The sequence below is a fragment of the Ictidomys tridecemlineatus genome, chromosome 12 (assembly GCF_052094955.1).
Source record: "Ictidomys tridecemlineatus isolate mIctTri1 chromosome 12, mIctTri1.hap1, whole genome shotgun sequence".
NCBI classification, from domain to species: domain Eukaryota; kingdom Metazoa; phylum Chordata; class Mammalia; order Rodentia; family Sciuridae; genus Ictidomys; species Ictidomys tridecemlineatus.
In genome coordinates this window covers 62,224,143-62,247,104 of record NC_135488.1, presented here as the reverse complement: position 1 = coordinate 62,247,104, position 22,962 = coordinate 62,224,143, and the positions used below count along the sequence as shown (strand labels likewise).

General features: G+C 32.9%; 1 protein-coding gene across 5 annotated transcripts in view; it reads right to left on the bottom strand.

Annotated features, from left to right (window-relative positions):
• The window catches only part of Exoc6b (exocyst complex component 6B), a 569,814-nt gene that overhangs the window by 334,301 nt on the left and 212,551 nt on the right, over positions 1-22,962 (bottom strand). For 4 of the 5 annotated variants that reach the window (XM_078029033.1, XM_040271223.2, XM_078029031.1 and 1 more), the window contains one exon: positions 4,126-4,302. The exons of the other annotated variant lie outside the window; for it this stretch is intronic. In XM_078029033.1, the coding sequence (XP_077885159.1) occupies positions 4,126-4,302 (177 nt within the window). The remainder of the gene's footprint in view (positions 1-4,125; positions 4,303-22,962) is intronic. 5 annotated transcript variants of the gene reach the window in all.

Below are 22,962 nucleotides of genomic sequence, written 5' to 3'. Positions count from 1 at the left end.
ATTTCCCCAGGCTACTAAATTTTCCCACCTCTAAATAAACTTTATTTCGGTTTAATAATACATTAATTTTCTGCCTCATATGTGCAAAGCCATGTTCTAGGGGTTTGGGTTTTCCTACCTACTTCATTCCATGATCTCCTATTAAGAAATACTATTAAGCTAAAGACATAGCAAATAATCTACAACTGTCATTCTACTCAAAGAATGTATTAAGTATTTTTCCATTAAAAGTATACAAAAGGGTTAAAAAGTCTTAATTGAAAGAATAAGAAAGTAAATTTGTTAAATCAGAATTATAAAATTTCAAAAAAAGAGGAAATATCAAATTTCATTTGCAATACTGGTACCCAACTATAAGGAACAGATTTTAGTACACAAATACAACTTTCTCTTCAAGTATGGAATTTATTACCAGAATATTTATAAATAATTTTATTGGAAAATCAATATGAGACACAAACACTCATGAGTTTATTTTATTTATATACTAAAGAAACTTCCTGAAGGTCCTTTACAGTCCTACAACTCAAAGTATGCTGCAGAGACCAAAAGTACCCTCCTTTCCTGAGACCTTGGTAAAAATGCAGACTCACTCTGATTGCCAACGTTCAGTATCAGAATCTGCATTTTGATATAATTCCCAAGCATTTTCTTACATACATTAGAGTTTAAGAAGTACTGCCCTGTATCATGGGAGCTTAAGTTGGCTCCTAGGGGTAATGAATTTCATGAATCCCTTTAAATTTCATGCAGAACTTTTTGCAAGTATATATACACACATTTCACTATGGAAAGACTCTGTATATTTTTATCAAACTCTAAAAATAATATATGACCCCAAATAGATTAAGAACCACTACCCTATAGGAATCTATGCAATGGCTATCATGCACACAGTTAAAAGTCACAATACTCCAAAAACTATGCGGCTCTCAATGAGGTCCATTAAAGAATGACAAGAATGAAGGTCAGAACGTCACAGTGGGTCACGAAAGACCTTATCTGAAGAATTTATTCACACCATGCAAGAACTATGCCAAGAAACCAGTTTAGAGACATCTAAATAAATAATTCTCTACATGAGGTTTGAGATTAAGAATGTGCACTTGAAGAAGATTCAAACTGAGAAGTAAATAAATATAAGGTAGGATTTTTTTTTTAAAGGATAGGATGCCATCAGCTAACAGTGAAATACCAAATTCTTATTGTAAGAGCTCAATCAGCAAATCTTGAACATGAATTCTGTTTGATTTGGGATACTGAATCATTTAAAAATATTAACTTCCAAATACATTCTTATAATAGTTCCTTGATGAGGAAATCCCAACATATTTGACTAGTCCCACTTTCCTCATCTTCTCTTGACCTTATAGAACAAAGCAAAGAAGAAGCATGGCACATAAATTAAAAGAAACATACTCATGATCTTCACTGAATTAAGTGCCAAAGAATGTTTCCTATTTAGAACAGGGTATATAATTCACTCTTTGATATTATCATCTAACCATCTCGTCAAGGAGTAAGAATACACTTTATGTCCAAATTCTGTTTCCATAAGCCATTCTGCAAATTTAATTTTCTTGATGGGTACTTAAAATGTTAAAAAAAAATTAACTTGTCTTTCTTGAGACTGTATTAAACTACCATTGTAAATGGCTACCTGTGATAAGTCCAGTACTTCACAGTCAGGTCCCCAGGGTGGATCCATATCCTACATACTAGTCATCTTGGGCAAGAAAAGAAAATACCAGAAAATATTCAAAGAGATCAATTCCTTTCTGCCTCTGTCTATCTCCATGGATTATAAGAGAAAAACAACAACAACAACAAAAAAAAAACGGCAAGTTCTTTAGACTAAAGTGACCCATTAAATCACATTCAAAGGACTTTTCCTGATTCTATAAAGAGCCATTAAGAGTTCTTATTATCAAAGTATAATAGGGACTGAGATCAAACTGTTAGGTACTGTTAACTATTTACCTTGTTTACATCATAAATATCTCATAGTATAAATTTTAGGTCATCTAAGTACAATTACTCACTTAAATTACAGAAATGTGACCCTTAAACAATAAAAACTAAATAAAAGAATGTAGTACTTTAAACATACAATAGTCCCTCAGACATTCAACCCAACTAAAAGCTAATGTTTCAGACATAAACAATTTGGTATTTGTTTTTCAGCCCAAACAGTTCAAACAACGTCAACTTGATTTTTGAAGTTAAAGGAATAATAACAGGGACAGGCATACTGACAGTAGTGATGCCTAACAGAAGTCAGCAAGAAAGACTAATAAAAATAAGATAAAAATTAATATTTGTTGACCACTTTTTATGAAGCTGACACGTATATCCAGGATTATTATCTTTACTTGGCGCATGAAAACACTTAAGGTTTCAACAATTAAACAATTTACCCAAAATTACAAAATTAGATGGTGACAGGTTTGGGGGGCATGGTTTTAGGGATAATAGGAGAGGAAGAAGGATAGTAAAGGTGTAAGAGAGGACAAGAATGGGGAAGAAATAGTTAGCCTAGTTTTACCTGAAAAATTAAAACAATGAAAAGAAGATAAGCACTTAAAGGGCAAAAGAGGTTACTGAGTTCAGGAGTAAAAATGGTTCCTCACACGCTAACAGCCATCTTTAAAGTAAATTATATAATTACTGATAACTTTTTAAAATAAAATAGCAGAGCCAGGATTTGAATAGCCTGTTTGACTCCAAAGCTCATGCTCTTAAATACTGTACTCACAAAGAAACTGATTAAGTATGAAATAATAAATATTTAGAATAAATATTGTAAAAGGAATCTCAAATGTCACTGTAATTGTAGTTTTAATAACATTTTATACTTCGAACAACAAATAAGGATATAAAAATATGTACTAGTTAAGCCACTTTATCTAATTCTTTGCCTGACAGTGACACAGAACTAATAATCTAAGAGGTTATAGATATGTCACAAAACTCCCAAATACTCCATAATCAACTGCTTCCAAAAACATACTCTCAGCTTTTAGGAATGTTTTTATATTTTAAATCCAAATCATTTCTCAAGACAATGAAATCCATCTTCCTTTTTAAAATAACATCTTTTATTGATCTCAAATAACTTTCTAGATTTAGTTTATGGTCATTTGGATCTCTGGTCTCTAGATCAGGTAAACTCTACTCTTTCCTTAATGTAGTATATAGTCAGTATAGAATCAAAAACTCTGAATCTTTTAAAAAATGGAAAAATATACTTAAAATCTAAGTTCTTTCTTAAGAATCAAAATTTAAATTCTTTTTTATTTAATTGATTTTATTTTTTTAATACATGAAAGCAGAATGCATTACAATTCTTATTACACATACAAAACACAATTTTTCATATCTTTGTATATAAAGTATGTTCATGCCAACTCATGTCTTTATACATGAACTTTTCTTTTGCATTAGAATTCTTATTCATATATATACCACAATTTAAGCTAAAAAGTTTCTTCTCAGCAAAAGAAACAATCTGTAAGTGAACAGAGAGTCTACATCTTGGGAGCAAATCTTTACCCACACATCAGATAGAGCACTAATCTCCAGGGTATATAAAGAACTCAAAAAGCTAAGCACCAAAAAAACAAATAACTCAATCAACAAATGGGCCAAGGATCTGAACAGATCCTTCTCAGAAGAGGATATACAATCAATCAACAAATATATGAAAAAATGTTGATCATCTCTAGCAAACAGAGAAATGCAAATTAAAACTACTCTAAGATATCATCTCACTCCAGTCAGAATGGCAGCTATTATGAAGACAAACAACAATAAGTGTTGGCGAGGATGTGGGGAAAAGGGTACACTCATACATTGCTGGTGGGACTGCAAATTGGTGAAGCCAATATGAAAAGCAGTATGGAAATCTGGGAACCACCATTTGACCCAGCTATCCCTCTCCTCAGACTATACCCAAAGGACTTAAATTATTTTCATGTATCTTTAATTCCTTTAAATTAGGGCTCATCTGAATTCAAAATGAGATCACATTTTGAATAATCAGAAGATCACAAAAAAGTATTATCTCAAGCAAACTATATTTAGGCTTAAAAATAATCTCATTTATTCAATTCAAACATTAATTACCTCTTCATCATCTTCCTCATCTTCAACATCCAGAATTCCTGAATCCTGTTCTGACTTGGGGCTAGTGCTTTCCATCTCTGTATCAAAGATCGTATATGCATCTTTCTTAGATTTTCTCTTGCTGCCTATTCTGGGTTGTTGCAAGACAATGTTATCCAGGTTTCTTTGTTGTTGAGCCTAGGATACAGAAAAATAACACACACAGGCAGGGGGTGGATAAAGAAACAACACTTAATCAAGCTGATAATGAACTTCCAATTTTGAACAAATTAGTTTCTTACAGAAAATACAACAAAATTCCTTAATATATAAATTTTTAGCCCCAGATACAAAATCTAACATACTGATTAATTAATTTTTAACCCTAAAGTTATTTGGTCTTAACTCACTGTCCAATTAACACAGAAAAAAAGATAATCAGTCAACATTATCATAAACTTTTCAAATATATCCACTAAATTACCATTTCCATATAAGTAGTCAAGAAATTAGTACAAATGCCTAAATTTTATCTCCTAGAACAAAATGCCACAATGAATGGTTAATAATGGTTAAAGGAAATTGTTAAGGAAAAATTAATTGGAATTAATTAATACATTTGAACTTAGGGGACTTTAATAAACAATTATATGAATATAAGATACTAATAAAATATAATCAGAAGGATGACTTATCTAAGAAATGAATTTTTTCTGAGATTTAACTAATGAATCCAACAGGACCCTTTGATCATGACCTATGGAAAAGAGTTTTAAAGGGTTTCTTCTTTGGAGCTTATACAGAAAAGGAAGTGCAATCCACTCAGCCTAACATAATGACTAAAATTACAGTATGGTTTCAATAGATGCAAAGAGGTGGGAAATGTGACTATCCAGAGTCAACAATAGGAGCATTAAACCACACAGGACTAGAGCTGGAAGTGACCTCAATTACCACTCAGGAAACTGAAGCTAGAGGACAAAGCGTTTGTTTGAGGTCTCAAGGCTAGTGAATGATAAAACAGAGGCTCAAAGTGTGATTTCCAAATTCCAGATCATTGATCCTTCCACTACACCAACAGTCCCTCAAAACATGACAAAATGTTTTCCAAGATAAGGATTTTGTGACCAAATGAATGGGGAAACACTACACATGATGCAGCCTGGTGGATATACAAAATGCTTGATTACAGGATGAAAGTTTGGAGTAGTATGATTTTAAAAAAACTTATTTAATTTGGTTAAAGCCAGCACATTCCAAAACAACATTTCCCAAATTGAACTTTCTTTTTTTTTTAATGTAATATTTAGCATCATGCCATGATACAAAGCTTGAGCATGTGACATCTCAGAACATACACTCTAATTAATATATGATAATTTTCCTCTGTGACAAGTTGAAACAGGAGAAAAATCAGTGTCTTCAAATCTTCTGAATGAGATTAAGGAATGTAGGACAAATATTATAGTGTAAGAAGTTAGTTCAGGCACTGGTCAAATGAAACAATTATAATAGGCCAGAGAAAAACTTGAAGTATGTGAGCTGGTTTCTGCCAAGAAAATAAGAAGAGTCTACATTCCAGAGATTTCAATCAATGGACAAACCTGTTTCTCTACATATTACCCATTGATATTTTGATTTGATTTACATAAAATACATGGCTCCTTTAATAAACTGGTCTAGAGGAGGTACCCAAAAACATTAACTTAGATTTGTACATAAGACACATATCCTCCAAGCATTAGAGATCCCAAATAAAATAGATTCTTCTCACAAGTAAGATGTTTTTCCCATCTATGTTCAGTACAAGCCACACAGACGGGATCAAGAGCTCTGGGAAGGCACAAAGAAGGCAGAACTTCTAAAGCTTCCATATTTAAAAAAGCAATCCCTAAAATGAAGAGTGATCACTTGCTCACTTTAACTCTACCTTCTTTCAGTACACCAAAACCTTTCTTTCATAAGTAGATTTTATTAAATTCCAAATTAATAACTTTTTCAACATCAATAAAATGTCTCAAAAGCAATCAAGAGGAGCCAAACTAGATTCTGTCACTGAAACTTCAAGTGATAAAAATCTAGAAAGGGTCTAAAGAAAGTATTTTTAGATTTTCTATGAGTTTTTTTTCTATTTTAGTTGTCATCTGGTTTTCCTAGTCAGATAGAAGATGCAAAGTCATTTTGGCCAAATCAGAAAATTGTTACAGTGAATCCTTTGCTACAAATCAAAGTGTTTCAAGTTGTATACTAAAGCTCTGTCTGAATGGATAGGCTTTTCCAATCTGTAAAGAAACCCTCAGGGATCTGCCAAGCAGGAAGGGCCAAGTTGGAAACACCAAATTTCGGGTGGAACAACATGATACAAAATGTGTGTTTTGAAACTGGCATGAAGTAGTGAGGACAAAATATAGACATAAACATATAAGAACATAAATGAAAATGTGAAAAAAAAATCCATAAAAGCACTTTGGAGATCTTTCTTAACATGCTCAGTGGTTTTTACCAGGACCACTTATTCTATGCCTAAAAGTTAACTCCTAGAATAATGTGCCAGAGAAGCAGGTGACTGATTTCTACCAACTGAGTTGGATTAGTAGGAGAAGGGCACAAAGCAAACACATAGTTGCTGGACCTTAGAAAACACTTAGGCATTTTCATTTTCTTTACTGTTCATTCTCTTTGTGAATTTTTATTCATTTCATCATCTATACTATAATATATGGTTTCCTAATAGATAGAAACTGAATGAGTTTCATACAACACACACACACACACACACACACACACACACACACACACACACCTCTTTTACTACTCCTTTAACTCTCCCTACCCAGTAGCATATCTGGTTTCCTATTATTAATATTTCCTACCATCACCGACCTTCCAACATCACTGCACTATCTCTGCCAACTGTAGCCAGGATCTTCTTAACCTACAATGTTCATCATGCAAATCAGGTGATAAGCAACTTTAAAATAAGGTAAATGGGTGCAGAGGAGGGATTAAATAAGCAAACTCCAAACTACATAATCTATACTTGGATTTTCCCATAGTGGAAGCTGAGTATATTTTCCAATGTATTCATCAGTACTCTCCACCCTGAATCTTCCTCTTGGATCAGACTCTGCCTCCTAATATACTGGGTGAATTTGCACTGACCTTACTCTCGTCATTTCTCTACGTGATGACTCCTCCCTGCCTGCATCAAAACCCCAACTAAAATTCTTCTTCCATTAGAAAGCCTCTCTTTCAAAGTACCCTATGAGTTAGGCAGTAAGAGAGGGCATTCGTGTGTTGAATGTCTACTTGGTATCAAGGCAGGCATTGTGCTGCATGCTGGGTATGCTAAGAAATAAAATGAAGTGTCTGACTCATGAGCCTCCCATCTCACTGTTACAGGGAAGAGGCAAATAAGTAGATGAAGTTCAATGAAATATGTATAATAATTGAAATAAATAGATGACAATGATTGCACAAAGCAAAATGTAATCAGATCTGCATGGAAGAGTTTCAGGCAAGACTTGAAGGACCAGGTATCGAATGATATTCTTAAAAGATAAATATTTTTTCAAATGGATGTAGAGGGAAAGGATAACTATTCCAGAAGAAGTAAATAGCATAAAAAGGACTACATATGAAAAAACATTATCTACCAGAAACGATAAGAAACTTTAAATAATTAGAACAGAGCATGAGTTATTAAGGATTAACAAGAAATAAATTTAAAAATGCCACATAAAACAACTTCAATGTTAGCAGGCAATGGAGAAACAATGAAAGAATCTAAGCAAGGGGAAAACAACATCAGCTTTACAGTTCAGACAAATCTTCTAGGTACAGAGGAGCAATTAACTGGGAGAAAATAAAAACTAGAAGCAGGAAAATATATATAGACTAGTTCACATAACAATGATAAGAATTTGAATTGAGGTAGCAGAAGATATATAACAAACATAAGGAAAATAATTTATTGATTTTCATGTTGTACATGGAAGAGAAGAAAGAAATACAAGTAACTCCAATTGTTCTGGCCTTGATGACTAGCTGGTGGTACGATTCCAAGCAATAGGAAACATGAAAATAGCAGGCCGAGTGTAGGACTGAGAAAATGAGTTCAGTAAACCTACTGGATATTCAGGTGAAAATGACACTGAAGCACCTCAGTATACCACTTTTCTCTCTTTGAGAGTAAGAAACACTACACTACCGTATTTTGGAATCCCCTAAGTCCAGACACATTGACATACACATAGTAAGTTTGCATATATGTTTACTATGTAAAGGCAGGAGATAACAAAAGAAATCCATGTGAGAATGAGATTAAGCACCAAACAGAAAGGGATTTCCATGAGATACATTACTTGGCTACTCTTCTTACTTATGATAAGACAACAGTAGCTAAGGACTACGGGAGTGACCATAAGAATTACCTAATCTGAACTATTAACCTAAAAAGTCACAATTAACACTTTTAAAACAGTAAAAAATTGTCTATGAGGCATCCTATATATGTCATTAAAATAAAGATTTACCGTAGAATATAATTTCCAAAGGTACCTATCTAGAGCCAGTTAAAATAAGAATCAAAAACAAGACTCCTGTTTGTTAACCCGATACTGACCTCTAGTGGATCAGAGCAGTGCATATAAATGACCGTTAAAATCAGAAACTAGTTGAAAAATGAAGGTTTTAGACCTATAGGTTGGATGTCTAATATAATTACTATACATAGGTTTCAATAACAGGGTGCTATAATACAGAAGAAAAGTTTCATGGAGTAATATAGGTCTTTAAATCTAATATTTGCAATTTATTAATTCAATAATTTGGGGTAAGTTACTTCACTTCTCTGTGGAACATACCAACCCATAAATAAAAAACAAGATTAATCAAACCCATCTCAGAGGTATCTCAAGGATTAAATAAGATAATATATATGAAGTAATTTAAATTACAACGAAACACACTAAAATATAAGCTCCACCTGTCTTCCCTCTTAAAATGAGATGGGAATCTTGTTTCACTATCTAGTGTGGAAGCATCTGAAATCTAGCAATATTTAGACACATGAACATTAATGGCACCAAATTTTGCCTCTGTATGCATTTCCAGTACTACGTGTCTGTACAGGACACTTCCAAAGATCCTTTCAGCCTCACCTCTTATTTCAGCTATCAGCAGCAGCCAGTGCTGAACAGAGTTAGAAGCAACCCATAATGTAACCAAACACCAGCTCAGAAACTTACAGTACACCTCTAGCTTCCTGCCCTGAGGCTTTTATAACACCACTATGTGGAGTCCTACAAGAAATAACTTAGCACTCATGAAGCGCACTTCAAAAGTGAAGCAATCCATAACATGGAACTAAAAGATAAATGCTTCCCCTCTGTTCCTCCCACAGTCAGTTCCACAGACTTCTCAAAAAATCATGTGGATTAAGGAAACAGGCTGCCTTAGCATTAGGCCACTGCACTGGCTCTCCCCCTTCTCTTTTCACTTCTCCTAATCCTTACTCCTGTTCCACAGGATCATAGACTGAATGAACCAATTCCCAGTTGCCTTCAGTTAAACCAAATTAACAATCCTATATTACAATGAAATATAATCATGTTTTGTGTCTGAAGCCCATACTAAATGGCAAAATCAAGCTATGAAGATTCCTAAGTTGCCTCTTCAAGTTTCAATTGAACCACATTCAAACCAGGGATTTGTCTGCACTATTAGCACTAGCTCTCAAAATTAGCTTTCTTTGGCAACTAATTCCAATATCAAATTCAAATAAAAACCAGGGGGAAAAATTATAGTGATTCAAAATGAAGGAAAAAGAACATATCAAAGTTATCTAAAAGTTTTTTGTATATTATAACCCACAGAAGTCTATTTATGTGTTGTGTGTGTGTGTGTGTGTGTGTGTGTGTGTGTGGTGTATGATATTTTAAAAGATGAATAAACAGACAGTTATCAGGCCCCAAAGGATTTCCATCAAGAGGATGATAAGTTTAATACTATGATGCTTTGGGACTTTTTTTCCTTTATGTTGAACAAGGTGGTCATTGTTCCACCTTTAGGGTTATAATCAATAAGCCCCAAAGAAAACACTTGGTGGAGTAAAAATGCAATCTAGAGTGCATGAGAAAATACCTGTAAATCATAAATCTACTAAGAGATTGATATCCTTAACCTATGAAGAACTCCTGCAATTCAACAACAACAAAAAAAAATAGATAATAAAAAGGATCAAGGAAGGGGCTGGGGATGTGGCTCAAGCGATAGCGCGCTCGCCTGGCATGCGTGTGGCCCGGGTTCGATCCTCAGCACCACATACAAAGAAAGATGTTGTGTCCACCAAAAACTAAAAAATAAATATTAAAATTCTTTCTCTCCTCCCTCCCTCCCTCTCTCTCTCTCTCTCTCTCTCTCTCTCTCTCTCTCTCTCTCTCTCTCTAAAAAAAAAAGGATCAAGGAAGTTAAATAGAAATTTCTCCAAATAATATATACAAATTGCCAACAAGTATATGGTATATGAAATGATACCCAATATATTACCAATTACAGAAATAAAAATCAAAGCCACAGTGAGATACATCTCATACCCATTAGGATGCCCCTATCAAATTATGACATTGGCGGGTAAATAGATGGAGTTGGAGAATATTATGCTAAGCAAAATAAGCTAATCCCAAAAAAACAAAAGCCAAATGTTTTATCTGATATAAGGATGCTAATTCACAATGGGAGGGGGGATAGTAGGAAAGAATAGAGTTACTTTAGGTAGAGGGGAGTGAAAGGAGGGGAGGGGATATAGGGATAGGAAGGAGAATAGAATGAAACAGACATTATTACCTTATGTACATATATGACTGCATGTACAATCAGAAAAATGAGAAATTATACCCCATTTATGTATGATATATCAAAGTGCATAAATGCATTCTACCATCATAACTAATTAAAACAAATTTTAAAATTTATAAAGTAACAAAAATGAAATTGACAAATGTTGGCAAAGATGTGATAAAATCAGAATCCTTGTATACTTTTGGCAGGAATGTAAAACATATTCCACTCCAGGGGTTCCTTAAGAAATTAAAAATAAAATTAAAACGTTATACAGCAACCCAATTTCTAGGTGCATATCCAAAAGAATTCATAATAGAAACTCAAAAATATATTTGCATTATTTACAGCTAAGAGATAAAAGCAACTCAAATGTTCACTGAAGAATACATAAAGAAAAAATGGTATAGACACAGAGTGAAATATTACATGGCCTTAAAAAATAAGAAAATTTCCATGTTACAACATTTACGAATCTTGAGGACATTATGCTAACTGAAATAAGCCAATCAGTCACAAAAAGACAAAAAAAATATGTGATAAACTCCTCATATAAGGTATCTAAAGTAGTCAAACTAATAGCAATGGAAGTGAAATAGTTGTTGCTTGGGGCCTGGAGTAATAAACAGAAAGTTAGGGTTCAACAAATGTAGAGTTTCAGTTGAGCAAGGTTAAAATGTTCTAGAAACTGGTGTCATAAAAATGTGAATATACTCAACTATACAATTAAAACTTGATAAAAGTGTAAAAAAATAATAATTTTAAACATTGTGATTGAGATTTCTAGTTCTCTGTAACTCTCTAGTTCACATAATGGTTAAAAAAAAAAAAAAAAAAAAGTCTTGGGCTGGGGATACAGCTCAGTTGGTAGAGTGCTTGCCTAGCATGCAAAAGGCCCTGGGTTCCATCCCCAGCACCAAAAAAAAAAAAAAAAAAAAAAAAATTGCACTAACAGAATATACTGCAAAAAGATGGACCATGTGTAGGGTGTTACAATATCTAAGAAGCCATCGTAAAATCTATATACTCATGAGAATTAGGATAATTTCCAGCTATTTTTAAATATTACCTTTGTTCTCTACAAACACATACACAAGAGTATATGTTAATCACAGTATACTGGAAAATAAATGTTTAAATAAAGACAATTTTTAAATGAAAAAATTTCTATCAAAATTCCTATTTAGTAACAATCAGTTATTTTGGTGAAAGAGATCCCACAATATTTCTTATGCATAAGTAAGGATTTCATTTTTTGCTTTTCTGTACTCAATTTATCTGCAGTTAGCATTATTTTGTCATACCAAAAATGAATCATAATAAACCATAATCAAAATCATTAAAAAAATTTTTTAAAGATTTTTTTCTCAAAACTGTTCACAAAGACCTTTCTATCCAAATAAGTGTATAACACTGTTTACATTGTATCACTTAGGAAAAAATGAATTTTTTATAAGTGTAATCTTCTACAATAATCTATACTTTTATATGAGTAGAATTTTCTCTATATTGCTCCAATGTTGCAACATGTGTGATTTACTGATACTATAGAAAAATTTACTTTATTAAGGGGATTCTTAAAAATAAAAAATCTAAATTAAAAAATAAACACCATAAATAAATGAATAAATAAATATTGACAAACTGCCCTCCAGAAAAGCTGTGCCATTTCACGTAAAAGTTTATGGATGTTTACTTCCTAGCTGCACATCACTAGGTATTAGTGATTATATTTTTTCTTGCCAGCTAAATGAAATTTCAAAATGTGACAGTAAGAATAAAGCAGTTTAAAAAGATAGAGCTGTAATATAAGCTGTAATAAAAAAATATTATTAAACTGGCCTAAATAAAAATACTAAAAACTTCTAACCAAGATTATATTGTTGTTCATTTTCTCTAATATATATATAGCTTAATTTTCTCTCCTACGATTTTTAATCTTATAATTTACCTTGAAGTGTTATATAAGGCAGAAAAACATTCTTCCAAATAGTTATTTGCCCCCAACTCAACTTTCCGAGCACAATTAATCATTTTCCTATTGATTTATTTTATTTTAAGAGTTACCAAAGTGTAAACTCATAGTTTAAAAATTTTAATGGTAGAGATACCTGGTTTCCAGTTTGAAACATAAGAAGCTTTTAAGTTGCTACTCCCTCTTACAATGCAATAAGCTAAACCAAATAAAAATCAACAACTCTTCTTAAAAATCTACCAAAGAAATGAAGTCTTCAGGCAAAAATTGGAAAGGCAGACAAAAACAATTCTAAGATGAGCTGGACAGAAACTCCAGAGCAGAAACCTCTACAATAACCAGTGCTGAGATAGGAAAACCTAAATTGTAATTGACAAGACTCAGTGTGGACAAGTCTCAGAGTTTAAAAAAATTCCAGTAGGACTCAGTCACTGAGAGATCCCATACTTTCTTATTGATTTACTTCCACCAACCAGATCTGGTTCTCACAATGTACATCACAGAAAATTCTTATCATGCTTCTGGCAAGGGGAAGGGAAAAGGGATTGTTTTTAAAGTACACCCAAGCTTTCTGATCTTAACAAGGCACGCCCTCAGGGAAACTATTTTACCAGAGCCTAACCTTCTGGTGGTCACAATCCCTAATCCAACTAGGGGAAAGAAAATGTCAAATGCTAGTTCCCTCTAACCATCCTATCCCGCCAAAGGCAGAAAATAAATTAAGAAGTAATGATGAGATTCACAGCCCACGAAAAGATAGATACCTAATCACATAACTCCAGAAAAATTCCCCTCCCCCACACCTTATCATTTCATTACTAAAGGTCTACATATTGTAGTTCCTTTTACCCAGTATATCATGCCCATCTTTCAACCAAAATTACAAAGGTACAAACAAACAAATAACAAAAAAAAAAAAAGGAACAAGAAGAAGACAATGAGTAAGCATTTGAACCAGAGTTTGGATACAGCAGAAATATTGGAATTACTGGGCCAGGAATTTTTTAAATCTATGACTTATGCTAAGGGCTTTAAGTGAAAAATTAGACATAATGGAAGATAATGTAAACAGACAGAAGGAAATTTTAAGAAAGAAAAGAATATGCTATAGAGCAAAAACACTTTAAAAGAAAAGAATACCTTTGATGGACTCATTAGTAGACAGAATACAGTAGAGGAAAAAAAATTTTCCATGTCTAATTCTAGGTACATGTATAACTGCACATATGGTATGACGCTACATCATGTACAACCACAGAAATGTAAAGTTTTGCTGCAATTGTGTGCAATGAATCAAAATGCACTCTGCTATCATATATACCTAATTAAAATAAATTAACTAATTAAAAATATTACAACAGAAATTTCTAAAACTGAAAACCAAGGAGAAAAAAGATTTGAGAAAACAGCAACAGAATATCCAAGAACTGTGAGATAACGATAAAAGGTACAACATACATGTAATGCATATAGTAGAGTAGAAGGACAGGGGGAAAAAGAGAAACAAAAATATAAAGCAAAAATAACTGATGTCAGATAAAACCACAGATCCAGGAAGTTCAGAGAAGACCATCTCATATAAATGTCAATAAATAGACCAAAAAAACCCCACTATGACTAGACATAAAATATTCAAACCAGAAAATCTAAGACAAAAATTCTAAAAAGAAGCCAGAGCTGAAAAACACCTTACTATACAGAAGCAAAGATTAAAAATCATTTTTTCTTTATCTTTAGAAACTAGCAATCATGAAAATAATAGAGTGAAATACTTAGAGTTGAGAGGAAAAACAACCAACCTAGAATTCTGTATCCTGAGAAATTATCATTAAAAAGCGAAGAGAAATGCTTTACCAGCCAAAAAAAATTGAGGGAATTTGTTGGCCGCACACCTGCCATATAAGAAATGTTAAAGAATTGTTCAGAGAGAAGAAAATAAAGGTCAGAAACTCTAAGATCAGCATAAAAAAAAGAGAAGGGTTTGCCAATGGTTGAGGTAAGGGAAGGATAAATAGGCAAATATAAAAGAAGTTTATAAGTTTAAATATTGGACAAGCATAAAAGAATGAAGGAAAGGTAGCTTTTTAAATACAGTGTTCAAAAGAAAGCCTCTGTCATAAAGTGGTATATGTGCTTCAGACAGTAAAAGCTTATTTATTTAATGTTCATTGTGGGCTTAGGAAACAGAGACAAATGCATATGGTCAATCCACCACATTTAAACCCAAGTCCTTATATAGATTTAAGACTGCTGTGTTACAACATATTCTATTATATGTTCTAATATTAACATATTAATCATATTTCAAAAATTTCTTAGCCATCTTCAAATTCAACATTTTTTAAGAAAATGTCATCTTCTCTGCAAATTTTTACTAAGTTTATTATATCCTTTGTTATTGTCAATAAAGGTGGTAATGAAAATGACTCAAAATATTCAAAATGTAAGTAAAGGCAGGAGGAAAACTAATCAAAGGTAGGTAGTACCTGGGGAGCATGCTGACATGTACACTATTGGGCCTCTGAAGGTTGCATCTGTACTGATATTAATTATAATAGGAATTATTAAATTTGTATCTATACTATTTCAATTGAAATAATAACTATAGCCCAAAGTTAAAAACACATTTCTTATCTTCCCACTACCATCTTCAACAGTGTTACAGAGTTTCTTAAATGCTACCAAAATTCACAACTATCAGTAGTATATATGGAATATATTCAAGAGACTTAAGCACACATTCCAAAAAAGAAAACTATTCTCTCATTAAAAGAAAAATATTTTAATTTTGGCAAGTAGCAGAATATTCAGGCCTATCTGATAATTTCCATGGCCCCAAGTTACATAGTATCTACGTGAAAATTAGATTTCCCCCAGCAAAATTAAGGGGAATCTGAAAACAAGTTGTTGTTAAGTGCGCAACTGTGTCACTCGAACTACCCCCTCATTTCCACTTTTTTTTTCCTCATGTGTTTGTACCAAAAAATAATATTCAGGTCTGACATAACTTACTTGATATGACATTGGATGAAAAAAAAAATTATGTGTTACAAAGCCATATTTGGATTTAAACATTCTGTTTCAAATAAAGGTTTCTGTAAGAAGTCCAATGAAAAGAAGAAATTCAAATACCACATCAAAGTAAAGGGCAATACTCCAAGCTGCCGTCTGAGGAGGGGAGAATGATGAAGAAAACCAATTTTTGGCAGAGGAAACGTGTACCTTTAGTGTGGTTTACTAGAAAAGACAGGGCAGACTTCTCCTATCCTGTAAATTACCTTAACGAGGGAGCATGGTATTAGGATTCCAGTAAAGTTGCCAGACATAAGTCATTGGTCCTAGAAGTTGCTAACAAAAGCAATTCAAATGCATAAAAACTCCATATAAACAAAAATTTATACATTGAATAAGCTTAACTGGTAACACTGCAAATCTGAAAAATTAACACAGATAAAATTATAGTTTATAAATATAAGAAGAATAAAAGTTAAGAAAATGTCAAACTTATGGCCACATTCTAACACATTGACTAAAGAGAAACTATAGAGACCCAATCCATAGAAAATAGAAATATTACTAAGAAAATAAAGTGAGTTGCTATGTCGTGATTAATTCACAATAAAAATAGCACAAATAACAAAGAAAAAATTGCAAAACTTAGTAATTCTAAAACCTATCTTTGTTCACATTCAGAATTTCTACCAAAGATTCAAATTTAAAAAACAATCATTTGCTTCATGTTATGCTTCATGTTACGTAAGCGAGCCTAGCAATCCAACTGATAAGTAGGCATTTGAAAAATGACTTCCCTTCTTCTTGAGCTAGTGTGTCCTTACTTTATCAATGGCTTCCTGTTAAACATAGTAAGTATGTTTTTCATGGATGATATTGTGAGGTAAAAAGAATATCAGAAAAGGGAACTCATATATTTACTACCCACTCCTTTAAAATGTGCTGTAGAAAATGAAAATCTAATTACAATTTAGTCAACCTAAAAAAAACCTAAAGGAAAAACCATGATGGAACTTATAAAACTGAATAAAACAACTAACGCAAATTTTCAACAAAAAATGAGTTTTGAAAAACTGCAGTAAACAGGAAGAAAATCAGGGAAGAGAAAGAACATCCCTCTACTACTTACTTCTAAAAAACAATGCCACATAAAAAAAGAATGTTAAAAAATGCAATTTAGTCAATCTATGAAAGACCAAACATTCATTACAAACAAGATCTATTTTATTCAAATGTACAAAAAGGCTAATACAAATGTCTCATAAAAATTGAAGAGAAGGCTATAAGTTTTAATCAAAATGAAGTTATTAAAATTTCCAATCTGGACTATCTGTCTATAAATGTGATTTTTAAATGCCTTTATCTTTATTCAGCAAAGAAGCTAGTCAAGACTGTTTTAAAAAGAAACAACTTAATTTGCTCTTATGTGATGGTCATTGTATCCTGATTGTTAAGCACAGCCAAAAAACAGCTAATAATGTTCATTCACTCTGTGGTTCTGATTACTTACTCCATATTTTGTGTTATGATATTTTATGAGTTCTTTCACTGAAATAAGACACACAATTTTAAGACTATTTACATAATTGTAAGACTATTTACAATATCCTCTTGAAAGGCATCATATTCTTTTAAAATAATATTGCAAAAAGCAGACCTTCTATAAGAAGAAAAAGAGAACAAAGTTAATAAAAAATGACAGCAAGAATGGCTCAGGGCCAGAGACCCATTTGAAGCTTATAAAATCTTCCTAAGATCAGATGGACACATGTTCTCTTATTGCTAGGTGTAAAACTATACACTCACACAGCCTTCTGTTTCCAGTTTTAACTTAAAAGCCAGGTGTTTCTCAAGATATTAGAGGTTTCTATTCATTCTCCTGGTAAAATTTAATTTTGTTATCACAGCAGGTATTTAGTTTAGTAGGAATGGTCAAGTTTACATTCATAAATGTATAAAGTAGAGGAAAATAATTGTAAATCTAGAAATGTCATTATGGAGCAAATAAAAAAAAGAAAAGAAAGAGGGGGACTCAAAATGTTAGCTAATTAAGTAGGAAAAAGAAAAAGAATGAAAGAATATATGACATAAATATGAAGAACTATATACATTAATTTAAAAATATGTCTTAAAATGGTATTTGGTTACATGGAAAAACGTTCTTAATATCATGTTAAGTTTAAAAATCAAAATATTTTTTCTATACAATATAATCAAAATTTTATAAGAAATATGAACATAAAAATTACAAAGGAAAATCCACTTCTGACAATGGTGACTAGATATTTAGATACGAAAAAAACAAACAAAATGAAAAAAAAAAAAAAAACTCTTTAAAGTCAGCAGAGAACTAACAAGATGTTAAAAACTCATCAGGCCAAGTTCCAGGAAACGTAAGTGACATGGGTAAGAGAGACCAACACTTTCAACCACTCTTCATCTTGTAGCATTTGCCAAAATAGAAAGGGGTAACAGAGCAACTCAATGGCACTTTTGAGAATGCCAAAGAATTAAAAAACAGAAATAAAAAAGCAAGCTCTATCAGAGATGAATGGTGTTGGTATACTACTCATTTTGGATTGGAACTCTGAACAGGTGCACCCTGAGACAGATATACCAGGACTAGAATGGCTCTTCAAAGAGACTCACATGACATATAAAATCAGATTGATGTGACTGCAAAATACCAGTATGTCCCAGTGAGTAGGCTCTCTCATCCAGTGAGGAGGGCCACAGAACAGAGTAGAGGAGAATGCAGCTGCAAAGTCACAAATCAAGACCTCCAGAGACCAAGCTGGAAGCAGGCCTGATTTTATTGCATAGTCACCATGTATATACACTTGGGCAGTAGCTAAGCAGATTACAGGCAGCCACCAGTACAATTTCTTACCAGCCGTCCTTGTGGTGACCAATAGAGGAGCAGACTCTGGAGCAAGTGCTGGAACCACAACATGTGGCCTCATGCCAGGGCTGTGCCTACGGGGTAAACAATTTGCTGCTCACCTGCCTAGCATGAGGGGAGTGGTGTGCCACTCAGGCACCCTTAATGTATGCCATGTATGCAGTACTCCATGCACTTGTCCCCACACCCCAGCATTTTAGAATAATGCTGATTCTTGGTGTCTGATAAAAGCAAACATGACTCCTTTCCAAGAAAAGACACAATCATCCTAGATGTTAAATGGTTGCTAAAAACAATTTTACAATGACATTGCCTTGTGGTTGTGATACAATAAGAGATGTATATATTTTATCTTCAACTCCAGTGCCTGGCACAGAACTTTTAAAAAAACTTTTAAAACATGGTGACATGTTTTAAAATGTCACCCCTGAATGATAGAGGTGACAAGATCATCTTTTGTTATAATATTGTGTTTTCGGTCCTAAATTCCTGGCACAGAGTGCCTTAAATCCCCTGGACTTTCTAAGTGAAGGGGTTAGAGAGTGTTGTAACTCAAACTAAGTCTCTTTCAACTACACCTGAGTTTATGCTAATGCAGTGATTATTTTTTATTGGTTTTTTATTATGAATAAAGGTTGGTTACTTGAGAAATCAACCACATGATGAAAATTAAAGTGTTTCCCTGAGTTCTGTGAGCCATCATAGTAAATTATCAAACATGAAGAGGGAGTCAAAAAAACCTACAATCTGTAACCAAGTTGAACAGAAGTGTGGATAACTTATGAGTAGGAGACCTATTCATTGCATTTGGCACAGTGGGAGTTGCCGGGACCAGTCTTGTGGGATTAGGGAGTGGGAGTTGCGGGGACCAGTCTTGTGGGATTAGGACTTTAACCTATGGGGTCTATTCTAACTCTAGTAGTTAGTGTCAGAATCAAGTTAAATTATAGAACATCCAGTTGGTGTCCACTGAGAATTGGAGAATTGCTTGCTATACAAAAGCATATATTTGGTATCGGAGTGTTCTAAGACTAAAAAAAGGTGTTGTTTTGTTTTTTACTTTTAAAAGCCCAGGACACAATCCAAAGTAACAAAGCACAAAAGACAACCAACACCAATAGAAGGTAAAACCAATTGGAATAAAAACCAATATGGTTTAAAGAACAGAGGAAGGACATAAACCAGAGCTCCAATTTTTTTAACAATTAGATACAGACTTTAAGGATACAAAAAGTAAGATATTACTACAGATCTAACAGACATTCAACAGATTGAAAAAGAATATTAAAAGCAACCTTATGCCTATATATTCAACAACTTAGTTGAACTGGAAAATTTTAAAGACATAAGCTGCTACAGCTCACTCAAGAAGAAATAGATCATTTGAAGAATAGTCCTATACATAGTAAAGAAAAGAAATTCATGTATAAATATCTTCTAGCCTCAATGGTTCACTAATAAAATATATTAAATATTTAATATTGTTAATAAACATAAGTGTATGCTATTAATGAAAAATGTTAATTCTACATAAGGCCTCCAAATAGAAAATAACATATACAAACTAACTTAAGTGGCCAGTACTACCATACTACCCAAACCAAGCAAAGACCCTTCAAGAAAAGAAAAATAAAGACCTACATCCCTTGTGAACAGAAACATAAAGATGTGACACTTTTGGCAAATTGAATCAAATTGTACATATATCTATGTGTATGTGATGCTAAGACTTCATAACTTAATGGTATGTATCTAATGAATGTAATTTGGGGTTTACAGTTTAAAAACTAAAAGATTCCTAAAATCAAGAAAGAAATCAATGAAGACTGAGATAAATGGAGAGGTTCATCGTTCCTGTGGATCAGAAGGCTTTTGGGGGGTGTGTGGGTAGGGTGGGAGTTGGGGATCTAAACACAGTATTTCATGAATGCTAGGCAAAAGCTTTACCATTATGCTACTCCCATAACCAGAAAACTTCTTACATTTATGATTTTAATTTTCCTCAAGTTAACCTATAGGTATAATTAACTCTGAAGGTTCAGCAAGATCTTTGCAGAAATGAACAGACTGAGTCTAAAATGTATGGAAATGCAAAGGACACAGAATTGCCACATAATCTTGCAGAACAAGGTTGGAGATCCTACAAAACTTGATTTGAGAACTTATTATAAAAACTATAATAATAAGATAGTGTACTATGTACTAGTATAAAGACATGTAGGTAAATGGAAGAAAACAGAACAGAAAAATACATGTTGCCAATTAATATTTAGTAATTTACAAAGGAAAAGAAATAGTAACCTTCCTCTGGAAAACCTGCCAGGCATTACATTAACCAAGTAATGGAGGTTAGAAATATCATGCAACCCCTGACACATTACACTAAAGACACAGTACCTCTGCTATATCCATCCTAATAATGTATAACCTCAATTTCTTCTTGAGAAAGCATCAAACAAACCCAAATTAAGAGGCATTCTACAAAACACTGACTGGTGTCAAGAAAATTAAGACTGAGGAATAGACATAGATTGAGGGAGTTTACACAGGTATGACAAATAATGCAACATGGGATCCTAAATTGCATCCTGGAACCAAAAAGAAGGGGTGGTGATATTAATGGGAAAACTAGTGAAATCCAAGTAAAGTCTGTACTTTTGAAGCATAACTGTAGCAAGTGTAACTTCCTAATTTTCATAAATGTCAATATTCTGTGGTTATGTTAATATAAGAAGAGGAAGAACGGTGAAAGTAGATGGGTAAACCTCTACATTATCTTTGCAACTCATATAATTCTAAAGTATCCCAAAAAAAAGTTTTAAAAGGAAAAAAATCAATAACAAAAAAGACTGGCAATAACAAGTACAGCAACTAGAACACTTCCACATTAATGGTGGAAATACAAAATGGTACACAATGAACAATTTAAATAATTAAACAAATACATTTAACCATCTGACCCAACAATCCCTCTTTCATATTTACTAAACAGAAAAAAAAAACAGGTATACACACAAAGATTAATACATTAATTTTTTTCACAATATCTTTATTTATTTATTTATTTGTTTGTTTATTTTATGTGGTGCTGAGGATCAAACACAGTGCCTCACACGTGCAAGGCAGATGCTAAGCTACGGCCCCAGCCCTAATACATGAATATTAATGACAGTTTTATGTGGAATAGCAAAAAAACCTGGCAACAAACCAAACACCATGATGGTGTTCAAAAAGTTTCAGATTTTGAAGCATATGGATTTTAGACTTTAGCATTCAGGATATTCAAAATCCTTCTAAATAATACATGAGGGCTGGGGTTGTGGCTCAGTGGTAGAGTACTTTGCCTCAAATGTTGATTCTCAACACCACATATAACAAATGAAAAAAATAAAGGTTCATCAACAACTACAAAAAAAATTTTAAATAAATAGATAGATAGATAGATAGATAGATAGATAGATAGATAGATATTGCATGAGTTAAAGAAAAAGCCTCAAGGAAAAGTTAATGTCCATTAACCAGTGACTAGATAATGTAGAGATTTACCCACCTACTTTCACGTATAACTAACTATACAATGAAATACCATTCAGCAATTAGTGGGGAAAATCACTGTTAGACATAATAATATGAGTGAATTTCATAAAGTATTATTATGCTAAGTGAAAGAAGCCAGGCAGCGCGGGCGCGCACACACACACACACACACACACACACACCAACAACCACAAAAACTACATATAATGTGACTCCATTTATGCGGAATTTTTTTTAAAAAAAACTGATAAAAAGCAGATCAGTGGTTTCCACAAGCCACATATCATGTTGGTGTTAAAAAAGTTTCACATTTTGAAGCATATGGATTTCTGATTTTAGCATTTGGGATACTCAAACTATCTCAAGGAAAAGCTAAAAAAAAAAACTAAATGAACAAAAACTAATTTGAAATTTGTGGAATATAACAAAAGCAGTGAGTGTTGAGAGGTGGGAATTTATAGCACTAGTACATATATTAGAAAAGAAGAAAGATCTAACATTAGTGATCAAAGTTTCTACCCGGGAAAACTAGAGAAAGGATAGCAATATAAACCCACATCAAGCAAACAGAAATAAGTAAATTAGAGCAATG